The sequence below is a fragment of the Clupea harengus genome, chromosome 8 (assembly GCF_900700415.2).
Source record: "Clupea harengus chromosome 8, Ch_v2.0.2, whole genome shotgun sequence".
NCBI lineage: Eukaryota > Metazoa > Chordata > Actinopteri > Clupeiformes > Clupeidae > Clupea > Clupea harengus.
Genome location: NC_045159.1, coordinates 9,565,528 through 9,590,511, shown reverse-complemented (window position 1 = coordinate 9,590,511; position 24,984 = coordinate 9,565,528). Strand labels below are relative to the sequence as shown.

Below are 24,984 nucleotides of genomic sequence, written 5' to 3'. Positions count from 1 at the left end.
TTCTTCTTTCAAAAAGATATTATGACCCCCCCGCCCCCCGAAACGCAAAAAGGTTTATTATTAATCAGAGATGCATCCATGGAGTTTGAGAATGGTACAGTTTCTTTTAATTGTCATCATATACTTATCTGTCCATTGTGGATTATTCATTTATTTGGTGCTGGGGTTAACATACAAATTGTGCAATGACAACTGTGCTTGGAAAATGCCAAAAGAACAAAAGAAAAAAGAAAAACCGGGAGAGATTAGCGTTCCTGGCAGCAATAAGCAGTGGACTGCTGCTCCAAACAGTGCAGATTCTGCATAAGCAGAGCTAGCTGGCAAATGCTAGGCTAATCTCACTGAATAGAGGCTGTCCGCCGCCGAAGCCAGTGAGACTCTCTGAATGGCAAGACAAAGTGGACAGTTGATTCCTATTCTCCCATCCCAGTTAGGTGAAAAACAAACAAACAAAATGGACAGAGAGGACAAGGATAACTGTGTCATTCATTTACAAAATAGATCATAAGAGAGTCCCAGACCGCTGTATCTTATTCAGGTACGTCCTGAGAGCACCGCCCCCCACGCCTTCATTGAACCAGGTACACCAGCGTGTCCCCAATGTCCACTTTAAGGCCGTTGTCAGTCAGGTGAACCTTCTTGTCCTCCAGGCTGATGTGGAAGGTGGACTTGTCGGAGACGGGCAGCTTGCCCTGCTCCTCGCGGCCCATGACGGGCACCCGCCGCGGGCCCAGGGCCGGGTCCTCATACCGCATCAGCTTCACCTTGGACAGATCTGAGACAAAGAGACACAGGAGAAACATTTAAGGACATTAAGGAACATCTTAAAGGTGTATGGTTAATTAGGACGAATTGAACTCCGACATAAGATTCCCATCACCACATTGCGTTTGGGTTTAAAGCATGCTTCACAACCAGGCAGCACGCCGGTCTTTCTATTATAAAAGAGCAACTGCAGCTCAAATGATCTGTGAGTGGGGGGATGGGGGCATGGGGGGTGTAGTAGGGCTGCCCTGGTTTGGTCAATAACAAAACTGGAGTCTGGGCCATCACAGCTGCATTTTTCCTCTCTGAACACCACCATGTCTGGAGACATTTGTAAAAAAAGAAAAAGAAAAGAAAAAAGGCCATCTCTCATAAATCACAGGCTCCTACTAAGGCAGACAGGAGACTGTGAGCGGCTGCAGAGTGCAGAGTGCAGTGTGTGGCGATCATGATCAGAGGGCAGGGCCGGAGCTCAGAGAGGGGAGGCTCTTCACAGACTCACCTTTGATGAAGCGATTGACCTTGGCCAGCCGACGGATGATGCTGTCCCGGCTGTCTCCCTGGCGGATGTCGATCCGGGTGGTGAAGAGGCCGTTGGCAGGCTGCGGGTTCACCAAGGACACGGCCACGCCAGGCTAACGGGGGGAGGGCGCAGGGGGACACATCACAGGGTTCGTCTGACAGGGCAACTCATCAACAGTGACTTCACCAAAACCACTGTCCATAATAAAATAAAGGGTGCATACTCTCTATATAGGATACCTATATAAAGCATGCATACTCTCTACTAAAGGCAAGCTGGAGTGTGCTGGGTGGGGTTTGATGGCATGTATAATTCAGTAATGGGACATTCCACAGACAGACTGCAACAGCGTCTCCATCAGTCTATATAAAGGCCGTTTGCAATCTGGAGAGAAATATATAACCCTAGCAGTCCGCAGGCGGATAACAATGAAAGCTGCGGCTAAAATTAGCACAGCTTGTCTCTCGGCACCAGGCTGATTAACCGCCAGCTTCCGCAGAGTACAAAGGTTTTGTGTGTATGTGTGTGTGTGTGTGAGTGTGCGCGTGTGTGTGTGTCTGAGTGTGCGCGCATTCTATTCTGACATTGTCTCCTTTACCTCAGACCTGAAGACGCTGAAAGGCTTCCCCGGGCAACAGTCCTCTCTTATTTTGTCGTCTGCTTCGGAGGCAAACACAAGGTCTATCTGATCCAACTGAAAATGAGTTGAAGAAAGGAGGACGAGGAGGGGCAGAGAGAAAGAGAGTGAAATGGAGAAAGAGAAGGGAAGAGAATGCAGCTAAATTAAATATTAAGTTGCGTGTGATCTACAATGCACAGAAGGATTGGAGTGTTTTGATCGTTTGAGTGTTCTCAGCTGCTGAGGGACGTTGGCCCCTGGACACAACAACATTCAAATCATCCTGAAACCTCGCCTTTACCCATTGGAGTAAATATTTTATATCCAAATCTGTCCAGCTGTATTCAGTATACACAGAACAAACAAAGCCTGGCTGCGGGAGCAACGCGCACAGACACTGCAGGGGGTAGTTCATGTAGGGGCGTGTGGCGGTACCTCCAGTGAGTTTGTCAGATAAACAATGTTCTCCAGGAGAACTGCACGCTCATCAAACTCCAGCTCCAGGTCCAACACGCGCGGGCCGTTCTTCTCCAGGTTTTCCTGAAATCCACACAGGCCGGCCACTGTTACTAGGGCAACGTTCTTAAAAATCATCCCAATCCTGATCCCCTTGCCAATCCTTCACGCTTTTTTTCCTTATACATTTCACTCACAAATGTGTAATAAAAGTTGAAAACAAACTGCAAAACTGAACATACATCATTCACTACTTTGAAAGTCAAACACTTACTGTTTGACAAAACATACTACTATTACAGGTTCTAGGTAAAAGCTCTAGCAGGCATTTGTCAGTGATGCTGTTTGAGATGGGTGCTGAGAGAAAGAAATGGTCTTGTACACGTCTGTGCTCCCACTTTACCCACCCACACACACACACACACCGCGGGACAGAGACACTTGGGGTCGTCAGATAGCCCTTGATCCCGGAGAAGGAGCAGGGAAGAGAGGTGAGAGGAGAGCCAAAGAGGTGGGAGGAGAGAGGGAGGGGAGAGAAGGGAAAGAGAGAGATTTGTCGAGAGGCAAGATGGCAAGAAAGCAGAAGAGGGATGAGAGAAGAAAAAGGAAAAAGAGAAACAAGGACAGCTGAGTGGGAGAGAGACTGTGATTTTAAAAAAAAAAGAAAAAAGAAGAATGATAGATATGCTAGGCAAGCAGAAATGGAGTGACAGAGACAGAGAGACAGAGAGAGATGAGTGAAAGCAACAGAACAAAACATAGTGAAAGATGAGATGGCAGGCAGGTATTAGTGTGGCAGGAAAGAAGTGTAAATGTGTGTGTGTGTGTGTGTGTGTGTGTGTGTGTGTGTGTGTGTGTGTGTGTGTGTGTGTGTGTGTGTGTGCACGCGCGTGTGTGTGTGTGTGTGTGTGTGTGTGTGTGTAGGGGGGTGCAAGCTGTGGCAGAGAGATAGAGATAGAGAGATAGAGAGAGAGAGAGAGAGAGAGAGAGAGAGAAAGAGCGAAAGAGAGAGGGGCTGATACGTTGTCAGTCTCACCTTCATCATGGCGACGAAAGACATGGCCCTCTTCATGTACTTCTTGAGCTCTGGCATGGCCCCCAGTTCCATTGCAATCACCTTATTATCAGGCAGGATCCCGTTACTGCTCTGGAGACAGAGGGAGGAAGAGGGGCAGACATGAGTCGGAGGTGTGCAGCCCAGATACGCAAACTGATGGGAAGTAGTTTACAAGCACACTCATCCCAGAAAAGACTTCATCATGTGTATTACACCACTGTACCACCTCACATGCCTGACCTAAATCAAGGCCATAAGGGTAGGACACCAAATATAGTACAGCCTGGAATACAATATTAGAATAATGAAATACGGTACAAAAATACCAGTATCAGGGTTCAAAACAAGCACTGTTGGCCTACTGAAGACTGGTACCACAGAACAATGCACCTTGTGATTATACATTTATGAGTGGTTTCAGGAGGGCGAGATTGATTGCTGTATCAGAGTTGCTGGGCAACACTGCCTGTACAACATAGCTGTATTCTCTCATTATCACTCGTTATCATAATAATCTGTGTGATTGCAGTGTGTCCTTACGTGTCCTAAACAGTGTCCCTTACAAAAGGGACAGAGTAGATTTGTTTGTCATTGTGATCAAAATTGTCTGGATGCACATAAACGGTACAACACCTTGTGCTGTGTTACAGTGCATTTGATGCACTGTGTTCCATGGAAGTGTTGTGATGTGAGCATGAATGTGTAATGTGAATTGTTTGCATGCAGGTCATTTCTATCTGCTGATTTCAGTATGTACTTGCCTTGTGATGCTTGCCTAGCAGAGAGAGGGCGTTTTGCTGCCACGGTGGATAACACTTGGCCACGTACACTGTGCAATGTGAGGGTTTTCCTGGAGGCTTGGTGTCTCCCTTCTGCTCAGTGAAAGAGTGGGAGGTGAGACAGAGAATGCAGGCATAACAGATTTCAACAGGGCATCAAAGACAGTGTTTCTCAGCTCCAGACAGACTTTGGAAAGCCTAATTGAGGTGTGGAGTCTAACTTCCATACAGACAGGCAGAACAGAGAAATGAGGGCATAAAAGAGATTACAAAGATCAGAGCAGAACTGACACGCCAAAAGAAATCCACCAAAACTTAAAATCAACTTCAGTAGTTCTCTGCCCCAGTGAGGCTTTGGTAGCACCATTTGCTCACTTCAAAGTAACCAACCAGAGTTCTGGAAAGGAGAGACTCAACTGACTAAAACATCCACCAATCAAGTAGCAGGCCATGGCCCAATGGCATTGTGACATAACTCCAACTACAAGTGCCCCCTTCCCTTCACCTAGGAACATCAGAGTGGAAGGGTTCTAATTCAGTGCGACGTACATTACTGTGCAGCCATTGATACAGAGTTGAGAAAAGCCCCTCTCAGGCCTGGCACTTGAGAGCATTACATAAGGTCACAGTTTAGCAGGAGGGGCTCAGAGGCTCTTTTAAAAGCTCTGTGCAAATGTACCCGCCCGTCTACGAGAAATCTAGGCACATGTGAAGTCATCCTACTTGACAGCTGTCGAGGAGAGTCTCGGTGAGTGACTCGTTCAGGATGGCTCACTTGCAGCTCACTCAAAAAAAAAAGAAAAAAAGAGAAAAAAAAAAAAGAGACAACAAAATATCTGGGGGAGGGGATGTGTTGTTCTACGTTGCCCTTTGAAAGAGTGTCAAGGCAGATGGGGCATTAATATCTGAACGCATTCCTAACAGTAACACATCCACTGAAGAAGGGGGAAACAAGGAGTGTTGAAGCATTGACACAGTTGCAACACAGCTGCTCTGTGAGACACTGTGTCTCAAAGACAAAAAGCCACACATATTTAGGGTATTCCCATCGGACCTGGGACAATATATGCATGACATTACAGATGGTCCCCTGAAACAATACAGAACTGTTCAGGTTAAGGTTAGTCGATGTCAACATAGATGAAGGCACTGTTTAGATTTTATTTTCCCGAAAAACCTGAGTCGGTGTACTGGACTGGATCTACAGCACTGACCAACTCAATATTCTAAAAATTAAAAACGTTCATATATGTGCAAGGGATAATGGACGCAGAGGTGTCTCATTCACCGAAAATATTGGACGGAGACAAAGAACTCTATGACATGAACTGAAGACAAATCCAATATTTTCCTAGAACAGGTCCCCTCAAAGACCGTTATACCCCGGTTGCCACACATGTATTTAGGCGTGGATGTATAAACCGCAGAGGAAACATCTGGTTCAGTTTAAAAATAACCCAAACTTGTGGCGCAAGCCTTAGCCCAGACCACATTCGGGCTTGACACCCATAAAGGACACGGGTTCGAATCTGGCCTGATGTCGTTTCTCCTGTCCACTCCCCACCTCTTCTCCCTTTATTTCCTGCCCCACTCTTCACTGCACTACCGATTAAAGGCAAAAAAGCCCCCCCCCCCCCAAAAAATTTAAAAAATAAAAAATTAAAATAAATAACCCAAACTGTTTAGTAGTACTTTCTTTAGTCATGGACAACAATACTATTGGTTACATGCCAGCCAGTGTCTTGCTAGCCTTTTCTAATTGTATGCTTGCTAGCTTCTCCAGATAACATGTTATTCAACCTCGGATTTCAGACACAGAAAAGACAAATAATATGGAACAAAGAAAAAAAGTGCCAGTCTGCAAATCTATCTCCCCAGAACCTTTTCAACAGGGATGACATGACCCAGATATCAGCAGATTCTGGTCCAGGTCCTTCCAGAACTTTATCAGTGTATTTTCAAAGAACCAACCAGAACTATTTTAGACAAACACCATCCACTGAACCTGGCGTGCACTGAGAAGTACTGTGGCGAAGCTCAAAGTGTTTTTAGCTGTGATGATTGTACCTTGCTCTTGGGCGGCGCAAGGTAGGCTTTGAGGCGGAGACGCATTTCGTGGGCCGTCTCCATGAGATACTGGGAAGATCGGATCAGAACCTCATCAACTGGACCTGCAACAGGCCAGGAGGCCTTCATCAGGGATGTGGTCTGGCACAGGAGAGGAGAGCAGGTTTTCATTTAACTGGGATTTCCATTTATTATTCTGAACATTTCTGCAGAACAACTTTATGTTACTTCAAACTGCTTTTTGACACCCAGTTCTACACTGAAAGGACATATTATGACTGAGTAACCAGCAAGCCTCCTGGAAAGTGACCTCATTAGCACAACTTCATCAGAATCACTAAACAAAAACAGTTAAAACACACATCAACACAAACATCACCACACACAGAGATCACTATGTAACACACATATCAACACAAACATCACCACACACGGACACACAAAGATAACTATGTAACACACATATCAACACAAGCATCACCACACGCAGACACACAAAGATCACTATGTAACACACATATCAACACAAGCATCACCACACGCAGACACACAAAGATCACTATGTAACACACATATCAACACAAACATCACCACACACGGACACACAAAGATCGCTATGAAGTGAAGGCCTGACCTTGCCCAGGAGTGACCAAGTGTATTCACACAAGTGTGGGCAGATGGGAGCCAGCAGCAGGGTCTGCCTCTCAATGAACAGGAACACAAGGTCACGGTGCATCCCCTCTATCGCCAGCTCACGGTATTTATCCTTAGCAGCCTGCGGCAGCACAGACATAACAAATAATGAGTCAAAAGTCAACAGTGGCTTAAATATGCGTCTGGGTCAATATGTGCAGAGAGGCATTTGCTCACGTCAGTTCACATTCACATTTCTAACGTTAGGTTTCATTTTTTAGAAATTAGTTTGAATACTTAAAACAGACTCTTTTAACTTTGGGTGAAGGTAATATGTAACCAGGGCGTTAGAATTGAGCAGGTTCACCTGAAACTCAAAGAAGCCAGTCTTCAGGGCCTCCTTGTACATCATCCTCTCATAGTGCTGCTCTGTACGCAGGATCCCCGCATTTATCTCACTAAAACACACAGACAAGATGGAGGAAGATACACCATCAAACATGAGCCACCGTTATGACGGCGTGGTTTCCATTTACACATTTCCATTCAGCCAACACCAGATGTTTAGAACACAAGGTCTAAAATTCTCAATGTCAATAAAATTGAGCTACAGACGGCACATATTGTACCGTGAAGGAGTGCTCTTATGGATCCTTGGTATAGCATGCGACGCGTGTTGCGGCTGTCACTAGCCAGTAGTGCGCTGTTGTGTATCCTGCCACCCTTGCTATCCTTATATAACTAAAATTCGCATGCACCATGACAGCCAACCATAACTAAACTTAACTCATCAAAACTAAACATAGGGGCAGCCACTCCCTCTCCTTCTATATCATATTACCATATTATCTACTGTTAATCGTTTACCTACATTTCTCTCTTTATCTAAATTGATGTGTACTAACCAAATTTTCCCTTTCTAACAACGTGACCTTTGCTCGCAAATGCTGATGGCTGTGAAAACATTGTTCCTCATCACCATATCCATTAACTACGGATGTTAGGCAGCCGAACCCGCTGTGGGATGCTGCCATAGTCTCCCCACCTGATCTACTTGCAGAAACCCTTGGCCTACACCTACCCACCCCCCCCCCACAGTCATGCACTTATTCCACCCCATACTCTGTGCTAGCCTTTACCTCCAATGTAAATAAGACACATATAAGACACGAGTCTTAGGCTTAGGCAACCCTGATCCCCATGACCTCTCATTACCTGGCAAACACGCGGTCATTGAAGGAGTCGGCTGGTCCGAGGCGCAGGTTGTTCTGGTTGGCGATCATCTCCTTCACCCACTCCACCCAGGTGTAGAGACGCAGGATGCCAGCGTCAGCCATGGCCTCCACAAAGTTGGCATCTTCTACTGTGTCACCGGCATCTGCCAGGGCCATCCTCATACCTGCCCCAGACATACATTTTTACATACTGATGGAAGAAGATGTGTACCTGTACTGTACTGGAGGAAAGCATAAATACTGTATAAATGACACTGTGGAAATTCACCCACGCTCCTGCCATTGATGAATGGCTTACAAAGCAAGTAAGACACACACATACACACACTTGGACATGAACTGCAAAAGAGTACAGTTAGACATTGCACAAAATATCCCAAATGCTTATAAAAAAGGAAAAGCAGGGGGTTCATTGTAAGGTAGACCCACTTACTCCTGAATACCCAGAAGAAGCATAGCCTGAAGCATACAACCCACTCACATTACATTTGTCAGCAGCACAGAATACATGCGTTCGGTGCACAAACACACACACACACCTATATTTACACCCTACAGGCAATGCATGCCCTGTGCACACACTTATTTTACACCAGAAGGACCATCTCAGAGAGGGGAATTCTATTCTAACACAAAGCATCTGAGCCCTTCCCCCACTTGAAGGCTTTACCACACTAAACCAAACGCTGAGGAACTCAGCCTGTCCTTGCCTCTATGATCTCTCTCACACACACACACACACACACACACACACACACACACACACACACACACACACACACACACACACACACACACACACACACACACAACTCTGCAGGAGCCTAATCCAGACTCAACCAAACACACCAACGCTACAACCCCTCAATGCCTTCGGTGAAAATGGATATAGGACTTGGGGACTACTTTTCTGTGATAATTACTGTGTTCAATGGCTTGCTCGAGGTGCTCGAGATAATGCTCAAGTTTTGCCTAATGTGTTGAAAGGCCTACATGGAGCATGTAACATTCAGAACTGTCCTCATTTAGTTAACATATTCATTACTTCAAGCGATACGTTTAATCAGCAACCCTCCGAAGATAGTAGAAACACTTGAAGGTGGGCCACCAAGTAGCTTAAAGATGCAGTCTGCAAATCTAATCACTTTTTGTCAAATTCAGCTAATTGATCCTTGCGGTCCTCTAGCTGTCTGTTCAACTAAACTGAACTTCGGTGTTCATACACAGTCCTGGATCTGTTAATGCGAAACAAACATGGTGGCTCGGACCGAACCATAAATAATTTCAGCTAATCAACATGTTTCTTCAGGGGCCTGAAAGGGAGGGATGTAACCTGATTGTCTGTTGTGCTCAAATATAAACAACCTTGTGCCAGAATCGCAGACTCCACCTTTAACACTTAATTGCTGAGCAATAGAAGATCACCCCACATACCATCAGAGCGAAAGTATGACCCTACGATCACTCAAGGACCAAATAAAAAAAGAAAGTATGCGCTAAGGAAGTATGCTCATGGTGGATGTATCAGGGAGGTTCATGATGGTGTGAGGGCAGGGCCAGCTCGTTGGCTGCTGCTGGTTCTAAATGTAATGTAAATGTGGTTCCTCACCGTCTGCTGAGAACTTGCTGACCGCCTGGCTCAGGGTGAGGAAGTTTCCCGTTGACTTTGACATCTGGGGAACACAAAATCAGTTTAATAAACACGTCCAATAAATAAGACAGAAAGACACACAGACAGAGAAAACAAACAATCCCACAGCAAATGACGCGTACAATGATGAATACAAATCATACAAAAGAATAAATACATTAATGAATTGATAAACAAACAAACAAAGTAAAATCATGTATTACCTTCTCGGAGTTAAGCAAGAGGTGTCCATTGGCTCTAACAGCCTGGGGCCACTTCTGACTGTTAAACAGAGGAAAGATGCTCAGTGGAAGCTCAAAGTCTGACTGTTAAACAGAGGAAAGATGCTCAGTAGAAGCTCAAAGTCTTAGCGGGCTAAACAGACACACACTAAACACATCTGTCAGTTGGAGACATCGCTTTGGAAAAGGTCAACTGACTAAAGGTAGGCATTTTCATTCCATTAGTACAGAAAGAGGATGGAAAATGCATCACACACAGACAGACTTTTAAAAGCCGAGGCAGGCTGAGCGGTCATATCTGTTACACACACACACAGAGTCTGATTTCTCAGGCTAGGAAGAAGTCATCCATTTCCCAAATTAGAGCACGTTAAAAGCTATATTAAGGCATTAAAAGGGAGATCTGGGTGTCTAGGTGGATTTGTTTCATTAAGAGTGAAGCTGGACTAGTCTTCAGTATGACCTCAAATTGTCTGCCGGAGAGAAAAGCTCTCAGGAGGCCACTGTCTAACCACTTCTGCCTCCAATGTCAAACCCAAAAGAGCACTAGGAAAGCACACTTTCCCACAATCTATCTCAATTGGGGGCTTTGGTCATAGCCTTTGAGAAATCACAACTGACTGCAACGTTTGCCAGCAGACATCCACTCCACACAACACAGGTGGTGTTCTCAGCATACATAAGATAGCTTCAAAACAAACAATGAATCACAATTAGGGGTTAGACCAACCTTCAGGACTCTCAGGCTAGCTAAAAGTATGATATCTCTTTCAAACAGTTTTTACAAATAATATAGTAGGAGTAATATCAAAGACATCCAGTACTCTATTATATACAGGCATATCCCAGTTTGTGGTTTGCCCTGAAGAACCAAGGACAAGAGTCTATGGTTACTATCCCTCTGAAGATATAGAAGGCTATCCTGCTTCTGCTTTGTTTGTCATTACAGGATATGGCTATGTAGTTGATCAGACAGCCTGACAACGGGTTGGGCATCTGGGCCTTTTGACAGTGCGTGTGTGTGCGTGTGTGTGTGTGTATGTGTGTGTGTATGTGTGTATGTGTGTGTATGTGTGTGTATGTGTGTGTATGTGTGTGTGTGTGTGTATGTGTATGTGTGTGTGTGTGTGTATGTGTGCGCTTGTATGTACGTGCATGAGCATATATTATAGTCTGTTTTGTAACATACCTGTCATTGGGCCACATGGCTACGTGGTTGTACAAATAGTATGACAAGTGGTTGGGCACCAGGTCCTTCCCAGACACACGGACGTCCACAGGGTACCAATACTCAAACTCCCGCCGCAGCTTCTGAAGATGCTCCTTGGGGATGCCTGTTTTGGGGACGGGGGAATTTTTGAAGAAGATGAAGTCCCAAACCTCCCTGGTCATCTGCTCAGGCCTACATTGAAAAACAAAACAAATAGATAATACAAAAATAAATAATAATAATAATAATGACTAAAAAACAGACATCAGAATAATCTCTCTTTAAAACTGTGTTTGTGATTTGCATGATAAAGACTCTGTTTCATCACTACATAATGCTTTACAATTCGACAGTGACTCACTCTCTCCTGCACAAAACAGTGATTGTGTTTAGTTAAGAGAGAGTCAAAGGGGACTTCGGGATTTTTCAACCTATATTTAGATATTTTTGGGTCCAAATTTTTACTATGGACATTGGACAATTAACGATCAAAAACAGTCCAGTATTGAGTTACAATGCCTAAACTGGCAACCACAAAATGGCTATACAATGAAATCCTATGGAGCAAGCATGCACGTCAGAGTAAACCGCTTGTTTTCGCCACCGACAGACTCATTATTTTATTTATACATAACATTATTTTAAGGGTTTTATTTCATTTCAAGCGGTTTATTTTGACATGCATGCTTAGGATTCTATTGTATAGCTGTTTTGCGGTTGCCGGTTTTAGCATTCTAACTTGATTTCGATTATTAAATCGTCCCTATTAAAACATTAGACCGAAAAACATCAAAAAATTTGGCCCAGGTTGAAATATCCTGGAGTATCCCTTTAAGCAAGAAGGCTTGTTGTGAGCCGGAGTGTTAGAGGGGTGGGGTGTGTTTGGGCATGTGGGGACATGCCTGATGCCCAGGGGAGAGGGTCCTTGGCCGCTGAGTACCCCTCCCTGGAGGAAGTGTGCCACCGTGTAGTAGGCCATGTAGATGGTGGAGTCTGACAGGGACTCAATCAGCCACTGTTCGTCCCACGGCAACCGGGTTCCTATGGCAACAGAGACAAAGGATGTAAAAAGAGGGCCAGGGGAGGGGGGGGGGGAACCACTTTCTGGTGCTCTCCAGGTGAATAGCTAATGCAAACCATTAGGGCTCTTTTGAAAACAGTAACAACACAAAAACAAACAAGAGCTCTTAGCATGGATGAACAGAAAGAATAATAATTCTTCTTCTCAGTAACTCATCTATCATAAATTAGTGCTTTACCCTCATGAGATGACAGTGATCATTTTAATGGTGCATCAAAACAAACAAACAAGAAAACAAATGGAGTAAACTTCATATGGACTCCTCAACAGAGAAGGCTCACACTGGCTTATTACAAGATGGTGTCAAACTGATTCACTAAAAACAACGATGTGCGGTGCAGCTAAACGTACCGAGACCGTAGGTGCGGGAGCAAGCGTGGTCCTGGAGCCAGGCTAGCGTGGCCTCAAAGTTCTTTCGGGTCTCATCACAGAACCTTCAATCAATGTCATGGAAACACATAGGTTCATCAATGTCACAGAAAGACAGAAAACTCAATCTATGAGAGCATTGTTGCTAATACATTTGTTTTGCCCAGACAATGAATTGGAAAAAAAAAATCAAGAGCTGACTCACGTCTCCATGGGCTTCAAACAATTCATAGCCTGCTGCTTCCACTCCTCATTACCATAATCAAGATACCTGAGACACACACAGACAGACACAAGCACATGTCTTATACTAACCAACCTCATTACAATGTCACAGGTTTGCACAAAATGTGCACATATGCGCATTTCACTGTAAAAATACAACCTCACACACACACACTTACCATTGGTCACAGAGCGCCACCACACACTCGTCTGCTGACCGTGACATCACCTGCTTCTCTGGCTCCATGTAGATCAAGGCATCACCCTATGGGGGGGTGAATAAAGATGAATTCCCTGACACAGCCAACATGAGGATATCCACAGGTATTTCAGGATCTCGCCATGAAAGTGATAGTTGCGACCAAAAGTATCTGAATTTGCAGCGAGAATTCTCAAAAATTGTAGTTTTGAGTTAAATAAAGTCAACTGCAAATTTTGTGGAAATATTAAGAGAGAACTGCAAAGGGGAAATCCTTGAATTGGCAACGCAATGCAAGATCGCAAAATCCTGAAGGGAATGCTTAATGTAAACTCTCATACCTTTTCAACCATCATCTTCTGAATTGGCTTCTTCACATCCTGGACCTTCTGCCCCTTGTATCCCTCCACCAGCATAATCTACGGCAGAAAACACAGCGTTTTCTTATGATCCCAAATAACCAAATAAAAACAGCAATCGTCCCCATGACTGTGACTGGGTCTCACCCCCTCATAGAAGCCCTTGAGGTAGACCCTCTCCTTGGCCTCAGCCAACTTCTCCCTGTCGTTCTGACTCTGGATCTTCAGTTCATCGACGACCAGCGGAGCAGACAGGTTCCCGTACCCAGGGATTTCAATGATGGGAACCTTAGGGGGCAGAATAAAAACTCTCAAAATATCCTTTCTGTTTTTAAAAAGTCTCGTATTGTTTTTGACACAGGCTGCAAGACATAACTGCATTGGTATAGAGAAGTTGTGATATAAAGGAGACTGAGCATGGCCAAACAACTCCCAAAGGGTTACGGTCCTCAAGTGCCCTCTGGTTTGCATATAACAGAAGATGGTCTTAATGAACAAAACATGCAAGTTAACGTTTCTGGCGGTGGGATGTGAATGTTGGAGATATTTATGCCTATAGCGATAACTTCAGGCGGAAAGTCCAAAATGATCTCGGCACTGTGTCTATGCAAGCAGGGCAGACAGCACAGTATTTACTTCCTGTATTACTTGTAATAGAATAAATTAATAATGGAATAACAATTTCAGCTTACTAGGTTAATATATACACTACCGTTCAAAAGTTTGGGGTCACTTAGAAATTTCCTTATTTTTCAAAGAAAAGCACTGTTTTTTTCAATGAAGATAACATTAAATGAATCAGAAATACACTCTATATATTGTTAATGTGGTAAATGACGTTTGTTTTTTAATGAAATATCTACATAGGTGTATAGAGGCCCATTTCCAGCAACTATCACTCCTGTGTTCTAATGGTACATTGTGTTTGCTAATCGCCTTAGAAGACTACTGGATGATTAGAAAACCCTTGAAAACCCTTGTGCAATTATGTTAGCACAGCTGAAAACTGTTTTGCTGGTGAGAGAAGCTATAAAACTGGCCTTCCTTTGAGCTAGTTGAGTATCTGGAGCATCACATTTGTGGGTTCGATTATACTCTCAAAATGGCCAGAAAAAGAGAACTTTCACGTGAAACTCGCCAGTCTATTCTTGTTCTTAGAAATGAAGGCTATTCCATGCGAAAAATGTCGAAGAAACTGAACATTTCCTACAACGGTGTGTACTACTCCCTTCAGAGAACAGCACAAACCAGAGTAGAAAGAGAAGTGGGAGGCCCCAGAGCACAACTCAGCAAGAAGACAAGTCTATTAGAGTCTCTAGTTTGAGAAATAGACGCCTCACAGGTCCTCAACTGGCAGCTTCTTTAAATGGTACCCGCAAAACGCCAGTGTCAACGTGTACAGTGAAGAGGCGACTCTGGGATGCTGGCCTGATGAGTGGCAAAGAAAAAGCCATATCTGAGACTGGCCAATAAAAAGAAAAGATTGATATGGGCAAAAGAACACAGACATTGGACAGAGGAAGATTGGAAAAAAGTGTTATGGACAGACGAATCAAAGTTTGAGGTGTTTGGATCACACAGAACATTTGTGAGACGCAGAATAGGTGAAAAGATGCTGGAGGAGTGCCTGACGCCATCTGTCAAGCATGGTGGAGGTAATGTGATGGTCTGGGGCTGCTTTGGTGCTGGTGAAGTGGGAGATTTGTACAAGGTAAAAGGGATTTTAAATAAGGAAGGCCATCACTCCATTTTGCAACACCATGCCATATCCTGTGTAGAGCGCTTGATTGGAGCCAATTTCCTCCTACAACTGGACAATGACCCAAAGCACACCTCCAAATTATGCAAGAAATATTTAGGGAAGAAGCAGGCAGCTGGTCTGCTGTCTGTAATAGAGTGGCCAGCGCAGTCACCAGATCTCAATCCCATTGAGCTGTTGTGGGAGCAGCTTGACCGTATGGTACAACTTGTGGGAGGTGCTTCAGGAAGAGTGGGGTGAAATTTCTACAGATTACCTCAACAAATGAACAGCTAGAATGCCAAAGGTCTGTAATGCTGTAATTGCTGCAAATGGAGCATTCTTTGACGAAAGCAAAATTTGAAGAACTAAATTAATATTTCAAATAGAAATCATTATTTCTAACCTTGTCAATGTCTTGACTATATTTTCTATTCATTTTGCAACTCATTTGATAAATAAAAGTGTGAGTTTTCATGGAAAACGCGAAATGATCTGGGTGACCCCAAACTTTTGAACGGTAGTGTATTATTTAAAATACCATCAAAGATGGCTAGCATTATATTGATTATATCAGCTTACCGGTTCAAAAGGCAGGACCATCTTGTCTTCAATTCCATACTTTTCTCTCAATGGCTAAAACAGACAGAGAGTTTGTTGCAATTATTGCTAATCAAGCTGGCTGAATAGTGCAGAAAAAAATACAGCGTTTTCAACCATGATTTTTTTTTTTTTAACACACAAAGTACGTCTGGAAAGTTTCACAGATAATAACACTGCACAGCTATATATTTACGACACGTGCAAGCCTCAACTTCAAAAATCACTCATTGAACTTGAGCAAAGAGGAAAAGGGGGTGTGTCTGTCTGGCAGGACAGTCACCTGTTTCTTTTTTAGGTCTCTCAGGGCGGCGATGTCATCAGGAGCATCAGATGGAACACTGGTGACAATTCCTGTGCCTGAGGTAAACAATCAACCAAGGTCAAGGTCAACTTTTGAATATCATACACACAAATTGTGGCAACCACAAAGTCACGCAGACAATCAGCTGCAAACACTGAAGGTTATAATAGAAATCCCCGTATGAGCATGCCCTGGGCCCTTTACCTCAATATTAAACTAAGCTTCTTAACACTAGGCAAATTCCATTGAAATTGAGCATGAAAGAAATCTGACAGTTCTGATAGAAATCTAAAAAAATAAAAAAATAAAAACCCTGAAGCAAGCTGGAAAAAAAAAATCATAGTGATGACTCACTGTTTGGAAGATGGCATATCAGAATGATGGTTAGTTTGCCTGGGGCCCTACATCTACAAAAGCCATTTTCATACTGCAACTTGGCCATGTTTACTGTACTCCCTGATGACTAATGCCAGCCTCCTCTCGGCTGTGACAGCAGGCCAGGAGTGCCTCAAGCACATGCCTCCTTTACCACCCTCCTTGAGCAGCATCTGTGGTGCGTCTCGTGTATGAGAATAGTCATGCAGTGGATATGCAAGAAGGTGGATCAGACAGCTACCCTAGGGGTATCCTGGGTAATGTGCCTAAAAATGATGCAAATACCCAAGGGTTGTATGTAGTGTGTTGCTCCTTTGCATTTGGCTGATCTATAATGTGGAGCAATGCAACAAGAAGGAGTGAGTGAGAGTACGTGTGTGTGTGTGTGTGTGTGTGTGTGCATTTATGCATGAATGTATACTGTGTGTACTAGTGACGGAGAGGAAGACAGAGAGAAATAGGGAGATGAGGTGAGGGGAAGTGGATCGGTACCTTTGTCCTCTTTGATGGTGAGCATGGGCAGAGCATAGATGACCTTGTAAGACGTGAGCGGAGCACTGAGAGAACTTCCCAGAATATCCTGCAGACAACCAACCGTGAGGTCAGGGCACGTCATCTCCACTCAAAAACAATAACAAAACACCAACAGCCAAAGTCCTCTCAAAACAAATCATACAACCCTTACTAACCTGACCCAGGAGCTCCATGGCGACGGGCACCACTCCGTTCTCTCTGGTGAAGCCCTGGTACGACATGTTCCTGGCGGATCTCAGTGTGGAGATGAACATCTCCCCACCGGCCGTCTCAAAGGCCACATACTTCATGTCAGGCCGCACCCAGCAGTTTGTCTGGCCAAACATGGTCTCAGGCCGGAGGGTCGCTGCCACCAGGAAGATATTCTTGCCTTTGAGGGCGCTAAAACGAGAACAGGTGAATTAGGCCATACTACGTAAGTAGTGAAACCATATACATTGCAAATGAATAATAATTCAGGTAAAATATAGACGATAAGCACCCTAAAGAGTTCTTGCTAACTTTGAAAAAGGAACAAACTCATGAACATTAAACTCAGAACACACACCTAAGTTTTGCTGGGAGAGGATCAACCACCTTCATCTTAATCAGCGTGTACTCCTGTGGAGCCACTCCCTATGGTGGAGTAAAGACAACAAATGTAAAGATTTGCTCATGTACATCATAAATGAAAACATCAATCTGTTCAACAAATCAACAACTCACCTCTCCTGTCTGTCTGTCATGGTCCATACATGGCTGACCATCTTTGGGTGAGTAGATGGTGTATCTGTAGAATGATACAATAAGGTATGTAAAATGTGTGCAACAGGAAGACATAAACATATACTGTTTAGGGACAGGGGCAAAATAGCTACCTCTTCCCAAACTTGATCTTTTTCCTCTCTTTCAAAGTCATGAAGTGCCACCTCACAAATGAGTCATAGAAAGGATTCACGTCGGTCGTGATGAATGAGCGACGCCAATCCACCTAAAACACATCACCACATGTGGGCACATGTTAAAAGGAACAATTCATTACTATTGTTGAATGTCACATTCATTTGCCTAAACAAAGGTGACAATTTTGTCAGAGTTACAAATAATGAGTTCAAGATGAAATGAGAGATGAGAAAGTGTTGGGTTGGGTAAAACCTATAAATAATTTTTAGTAGAAGTTTGCAAAATATTGATATACTTGTAATCAATGGCACTCAGCATTGGGTTTTTGAGCCATTTGAGGTTTTTTTCCCCCCGTACCTTAACTCCCATCATCTGCAGGTCCTTCACGGCGAGGGGTGGGAAGTACTCCAGCCAGTGCTCAGCATCAGCGAACTTGACGATCTCCCCGTCGCACAGGCCCAGGGATTTCATGATGTCCCACTGGAACTTGGAGCTGCCAGCCTTGGCTACTGCTTTGCTCTGACACCAACACAGAAACACAATGTGAGTACTGCGACAAGGAGCTTATGGTTTCCATGGAGTAGAGTGTTTATTTGTGCTCAACCTCCTGCGGTCTCCGGTGACGATTTCCGAGTGGCTTGAGAGTTTTGAGAGTAACTGTACAGCACTAACCACAAGGTGATGCTGTCAGAGGTGTAATATTGAGCAATTCTCACCTTTTTCCCTTTAGACTTGTCCTTAATTATGAATTCATCTGCCACTTGGGGCTTCTCTTCTTGCTCTTCCTCCTCATCAGGAAACTGGGGTGGGTTCCCATACAGCTCCATCTCTCTCTTCAGTTTGTCTGCACAAGCCTATTTGGGTAATACAACATCAGACACTTAAAGTAAAACACCTACCCTACCTAACAAGAACTCATGTAATATCACTGAATTTGATCTCATTAAAGCAACAAGCTCACCTTGATGGGCATCCCAGTGCAGTGAAGTCCAAAAGGAAACAGGCATTGTTTACCTTTCAAGCGCTGGTATCCAACAGCAAACTATATAATAACCAATAGCCAAGAGTGATACAAAAAGTTAGCGAACTATGCTTATATTCACAGCGTATTTGTGCAGAATATGTGAATGTAGATGAGAATAGACCTCACCTCACACTTAGAGAGGCAGAATGTGTGTCCAAGATGTAATCTTCCATTCATGTACGGGTATGGAAAGGTGACAAAGTATTTCTTCTTGCTGAAAATGACAAACCAAGAAACAAGGCTCAGGCACCACTTTCCATCCAATAAGACTATGCCATTCAACTGGTTAAAAACTCACTCTTTACACTCCCCAAGTGTAGTCGGGGCATTGCTTTCAAATACTTTCGCTTCATCCCATTTTTGCTGAATTTCTTCCTCGATCTTTCTCAGATAATCGAGCTTAGCAGTTCCTTTTCGTTCCTGCAAACAAGTACAACCCGGTATATAACACAGTTCGCTTGTTTATGTCGAGATATTATTCTAGTGAGCAATAACGATTGTAATGACAGCTGGTTTGATTGAAGCCTTTCCAATCACGCTGACAGATGAGTTAACTAGCTTTGCCATGTTCATAACGTGCTAACAGGTGTATTCGAGCAAAAAGCTCAGCACTGTAAAAGCCAGCGTTACCCAAAACTCAAAACTTACAGTCAGGGCAAATCCCAAATCATAATCGTTAACACAACCTAAAAGAACGGCATGGTCAACAATACAGGCATGGTCCGATTGCCTTAGCTAGCAAACGTTAGCATCATCTTGCTAGCAGGCTGACATTAGTGTCCACAAGACTTCTGCAGGCTAAACAACTTCTGTAGGTTTGTGTTCCTTGTACAAATGAAATCGGTGTTCAAATTATGTTCTAACAGAGAGATATCATACTCACCGTCATTTTAAGAAAACTTTTGAAGACCAAATCTGGCGAACCTCAATGAAACCCCACGCTTCCTTGGCACTGGGCTACGTAGCTATCGCGAGAGGCGACGTGGTGGTACAGCTCATCAAATACTTAGCATCATGGGAATGTTTCTCCCACTATTGATCTGGTTGTTGCTATTTCCCCCGATTTTTGAGGGTATTTGAATATAAATAAAAGGTTAATTGTGACCACTATATTTTAAACCGGCAACTAAAATAATACTCTGACACAATATGATTGAGAAGAATTTTCAGAAAAATCTGAGGACAAGAATTGTGAAGATGTGTAAAGTGCTTTGCAGGATGCCTGTGAAATGGACTATTTTAAAATGTTGTGTGAATTCACAATGGCAGTCTTATAAACACAAATACAATTATTTATTACATTTCAGCTATAGCTATTTTGATAATTTTGATTTTAATTATGGTTGTGACTAATATATAATAACTTATTATTCATAACAAACCATCTCTAATTGTTCCAGATACTGACTAATGAAATACATGGTAATATTACACACTTAGTGACCATAATTATATTTACATGGTAATAATTTTTCAGGCATATTAATAATTCATACCATGTACAAATGGAAAGCCCCTTTGTACAAGAAGCACTTTGGTTCAGTGTTCTTTAATGACCATTTGAATAACTTATTTTGACAGAGAAGCCAACAAATTTGAGCCACGTTCAAGTGTAATTTCATCAGTGCGTCACTTCAGGATGTCTGGTCTTCTATACACCAGGAAAACGTATTTGTGCTTACCAATTAATTGCACAATCAATCTTACAAGAAATATTGCATTTTGGTCAGGAAACATTAATCAAAGAACACAGTGGTAACCACTTTTCACAACTAGTGGGAGATTTATTAACAAAGAACATTTCTGTACATGAGCAAAAAAAAAAAAAAAAAAAACTACATTTACGACAACCCTCACTCACTTGCAACTATTGATCCCACCATGTGCTTTTCAGAGCAACAGCAGTTAACTTGACTGAACTCAATTCCACCCCCTTCCATGTCGTCTCTAACATGCACACCCTTCTTTCGTTCAGTCCTCCTTCTCGATGTAGGACTTCTCTGTCGTCCGAGAGATCTGGCGGGCTAGGTACCTATCCCTGGCTGAGCTGAGAGTCTGATCGTTGCTGCGTTTAGCAAACTTACTGGGCTCAGGAGCAGTGCTCGCTGAAGTCGCCTCATCAGCGGGTGTCTCACTTTTCTTTTCCTCTTTGATCTCTTTCTCCACTTTCTCTACTTTCTCTGAAGTTTTCTCTCCCTCCTTTTCATCATTCTGGGTTCTGTCGTCGTTCTTGTCTTCTCTTTGCTTCTCCCTCTCTCTGTTCTTGTGGTTCCCTTGTTCCTTGCTCTCGCGCTCCCTCTCTTCATTTCTAGCCTTATCTCTATCTCTCTCTCTATCTTTTTCTCTGTCTCTATCTCTAGGCTCAACCTTCCCATGTCTGTCTTCCCTCTCCTTGTCCTTTCTTCCTCTACTGCGTTCATCATCTCTCTCCCGATCCCTTTCTTTCTCCCTCCTGTGCTGCTTCTCATCTCTTCTATGACCGTGCCTGTCTTCCCTTTCTCTATCTCTATCTCTTTCCCGTTCTCTGTCTCTATCTCTATCCCTGTCGCTGTCTCTCTTCCTCTCTCTGGTTCTGTCTTTGTTGTCCTCTTCTCTGCTGTCTGGGGAAGGGGATCTCTGTTTCCTGTACTGCCGTTTGGAATGGGAGCTGTTGTGGGCTGACTTGTTGAACTCAGGCTTCACGTCTCTTGGCTCGTCTTCGTCCTCGTCGGCAGAGTCAACATCGCATGGAGGAGATGGAGGAGGTGTATGGTCTTTTTCGACCTTTATTTTCTCATCCCTTTGAAGGAAACAGCTTATTATTTCATTCGTTTTAAAAATGGTCACTCGTGACATGGCAGAGGACTTTGGTAACATGAGGTGGGGAATGTTTTTAGAGGATGGAACACCCTATTGAAATATTTCTATATGAAATATTATATTAAGGACTGCGTCAGTTTACTGCACTCAAAGGCCAGTAAACAAAAAGATGAGAATACAATTTTGATTATCATTTCTTTGGTGAATAAGATTGCCAACTTATGAATTATAGCTCCTATTCAACCCAACAAATCACGCTTTTAAGAGTGTTTTCTCAGTGTGACACTGTGGCTTACCTGTGAGTGGTTCCATCAGGTATGCGTTCCTCCCCAACTGTCTGATTCAGCAGGTGTCGGTAAAATCCACTAAGGTCCTTTTGCTTTTTAACATCCAAGGCCGCTACAGTGTTCCCACACGCACACGCACAAAAAACAGATTTGGGTCTGTTAAATCCATATGTCAATTTTAACATTACACACTTTGTTATACAGTTACTCAAGTGCAACTGATTGTTGGAATAGTAAACTGTCGCAAAATGCTCTAGAGACACCCAATCACCAAATGACAATAACATGATACTGAGGTCAAGGTCGAAAATTAAAACTTCACTGTTATTGACAGTTGAGATTTTAAACAAATGAGAACACATTTAACATGACTCTTCATAGTGTCAAGAAATGTGGGGGTACTTGACTACACAAAGTTCAAGTCAAAGGTACTTGCTTAAGTCATCACATATAACTCATACACATCCCGAAACTAAAAACTTGCTTTTCACCTTCCATCGCCTCCATCCTCTTCTCCTTCTCCAGTTCTTCCTCTCTTTCTTTAAGCTTTTGCCGGTAGGCAGACGTGACATAGGCATCCTTATCTGCAAACTTCTCCCCTTCAGCTTCTCTTTCCTTTTGAATCTTTCTCTCATCTCTGCGCTCTTGTTCCTTCTTCCTGTCCTCTACTGCTCTCAATAACTGGTTTATGTATTTGGGCTGCAGAAATGAAGATGGGGTGGAAAAAAGAGGGCAATTCCACAGAAATGTCAAGCACTCGACAGAAGAGTCAAAACCAGTCAAAAGTATTTCAGCAGTCACATTCCAAACATATGGCACACAATTCCAGTTCCAAGCTCTATTGACACTTTATTTATTTATTTATTTTAATATTCATATTTCTTGGGCTTCCCTGGTGTTTAACTGCAACTGTTAACCTGATTGAATTAAGTAAAAGTAACATGTAGGAATTAAGAACTTACCTTCTTGTCTGTGCCACCAAGGATTTTCTGATTAGTCTCTAGCCTTTCTTTCTGAATGTCATCATACACATTGTCATACTCATAAACACTACTGTCCTGCTCCAGTGCTTTTTGCATCTCCAGCTTGGTCTAATAACACAAAAGAACAAAAGAATTTTGCACACTCTAGTTGGGCAGATGCAAGGATCGAGGTAACTAACAATGCAGTTGCAGCAGATACTTCGTAAGTTGTGTCTTACATAATCTGACATTCATACATAATTATTGTTCATAACCTTAAGACAGTTTAAAATATCTTACCTGTTTCATAACCTTCTTTTTAATTGCCTCCTTCTGCAAACTCTCTCCAACTGATATCTGGGGAAAACGTGTGAATAAAGGGTGGGTGCGGAATTAGTCAAAGGGCAGGCAGAGTAGTTGTTTTGAAAACATAACCGGTCATAACCGGGAGTGTTGAAAACATAGATAAGGACACATCTGCTCATTATAAGTTGTCTTTGTCTTGCAAGGTCCTTCGGCAATGAATGAGCAGAATATTCTGATTGGCTCACCTTGGATAAATGTTTAAGTTTGAGCAGAATATTCTGATTGGCTCAACTTTGATATGTTTTAGTTTTTGATTAGAAAATAGTGACGGAAAATGTGGTATAAAAAGTTAGTGCAGTGATTATTGACAGAGATGCTACATTGACCACTGCTCAAATTGTCTGGAAGTCTGCAAGATTGAATAAACTTCAGTTCATCGAATTCGGTCGTCTGCCTCTCATTGAAGTAGCAACTTTAAGATTTGAAGAAGTCAATTTGCTACAACAATACCAAGGCAAGTAAACCTACATGGTTGTTTGGTGCACTGACAACATTAACAATCTTTGCTACATGACGTTAGTATATAGATAAAATAAAACTGGTTAACTAAGTTAGCTGTTAGAGTAATTAAGTTAGCATTACATAAGTGAATGACACATTACCTCGTCGTCAGAATCATCTCCAAACACAGATGATGCTGAAAAAGCTTTGGGTGTCTGGGCTTTTTTCTGGGATAAAATCAACCCGTACCTGAAACAGGACAGAGTGAGAGTACAAAGTTACTGAATGGTTGACATAACATGCAAACAACACTGAATGGTTGACATAGCATGAAAATTTAACGAAAGGATAGATCAATAAACTTCACGCATCCATATATCTGATTTGGTACAATGAACACAGCTAGTTGGCTGCTTTTACTGTATTCCGTTCTTAATTTATGCCTGCAACATGCGTATTGTATTGAAAATGTCATGTTCTGCTCGCTATATATTTAACCAGGTAACGTGTCCATGACGTTCTACTTAATTGCCTGTAATGCCTTTAGTAAAATCCTGCGGGACAAAATGTATTGGCCAAACAACACTTTTAAAAATACACTAAAGAAAAGGCACGTTGGCTGGATGGCTGACTTGCATACAAGATAGAGCTGTTTATTAGCTTTCTGACGTAGCTAGCTAGCTAGCTAGCAACCGAAACACAAGGTAAGTTAGTTAGGTAGGACCGGGTGGTTAGCTTGCCAGATCATCTGCAGAAAGTTAGAAATGTATCCACTATTTATGTTTATTTTCATTTACAATATTTTAAATTCAAATGAAGACAAAAAAAAAAGTTATTGGTTTTGACACTGAATGATAGTTGCACTCACTTTTTACCAGGAGCCGCCATGTTTTCCCCTCTTGTTTTTGTTCTACATTTGTTTTAAAAGGTGGTTGAGAATCTAGTTTAGATGCATTGCCGCCACCTATTGAGCTGGAGTACTTCTTAGAAGCCCTGACAAATTCAGCTTTTACAAAATAAAATACTATTTTTTCCCATTTAAAAAAAAATCATAGTGGCTTTCAACTCTGTGTGGTTATTGTAACCCATGAGGACCTGGTGTCTGAATTTATATAGCTAATTGCCCCCAGTTGCTGTTATATGCAGTGCAATGCAGAAAAGGTACCTAGCATTTCTGCCTAACCCATTTCTCACTGGCAAAGTCAACCTGCAGCCTTCAGAAA

At 42.9% G+C, this 24,984-nt stretch overlaps 2 protein-coding genes across 2 annotated transcripts; both read right to left on the bottom strand.

Annotated features, from left to right (window-relative positions):
• Nucleotides 1-84: 84 nt before the first annotated feature.
• lars1b (leucyl-tRNA synthetase 1b) lies at nt 85-19,898 on the bottom strand. Its single transcript, XM_012837801.3, has 32 exons — nt 19,790-19,898; nt 19,205-19,326; nt 19,033-19,120; nt 18,844-18,924; nt 18,599-18,736; nt 18,240-18,401; nt 17,858-17,970; nt 17,706-17,769; nt 17,548-17,615; nt 17,156-17,381; nt 16,959-17,046; nt 16,071-16,147; nt 15,770-15,823; nt 13,597-13,737; nt 13,432-13,509; nt 13,071-13,156; nt 12,872-12,937; nt 12,649-12,731; nt 12,119-12,257; nt 11,196-11,408; nt 9,989-10,046; nt 9,744-9,807; nt 8,115-8,298; nt 7,267-7,357; nt 6,901-7,041; nt 6,267-6,407; nt 4,182-4,292; nt 3,400-3,510; nt 2,343-2,447; nt 1,887-1,982; nt 1,268-1,400; nt 85-775 (listed from the first exon to the last, which is right to left on the bottom strand). Exons 1-32 carry the CDS (start codon nt 19,793-19,795, stop codon nt 570-572), a joined length of 3,534 nt encoding a protein of 1,177 aa, XP_012693255.1. The 5' UTR covers nt 19,796-19,898; the 3' UTR covers nt 85-569.
• A 371-nt stretch (nt 19,899-20,269) lies between these two features.
• On the bottom strand, nt 20,270-24,743 carry nsrp1 (nuclear speckle splicing regulatory protein 1). Its single transcript, XM_012837818.3, has 7 exons — nt 24,630-24,743; nt 23,923-24,010; nt 23,255-23,311; nt 22,955-23,083; nt 22,484-22,691; nt 22,002-22,104; nt 20,270-21,685 (listed from the first exon to the last, which is right to left on the bottom strand). The coding sequence occupies exons 1-7, from the start codon at nt 24,647-24,649 to the stop codon at nt 20,878-20,880; spliced, it is 1,413 nt and encodes a 470-aa protein (XP_012693272.1). The 5' UTR covers nt 24,650-24,743; the 3' UTR covers nt 20,270-20,877.
• Between the last annotated feature and the right edge of the window lie 241 nt (nt 24,744-24,984).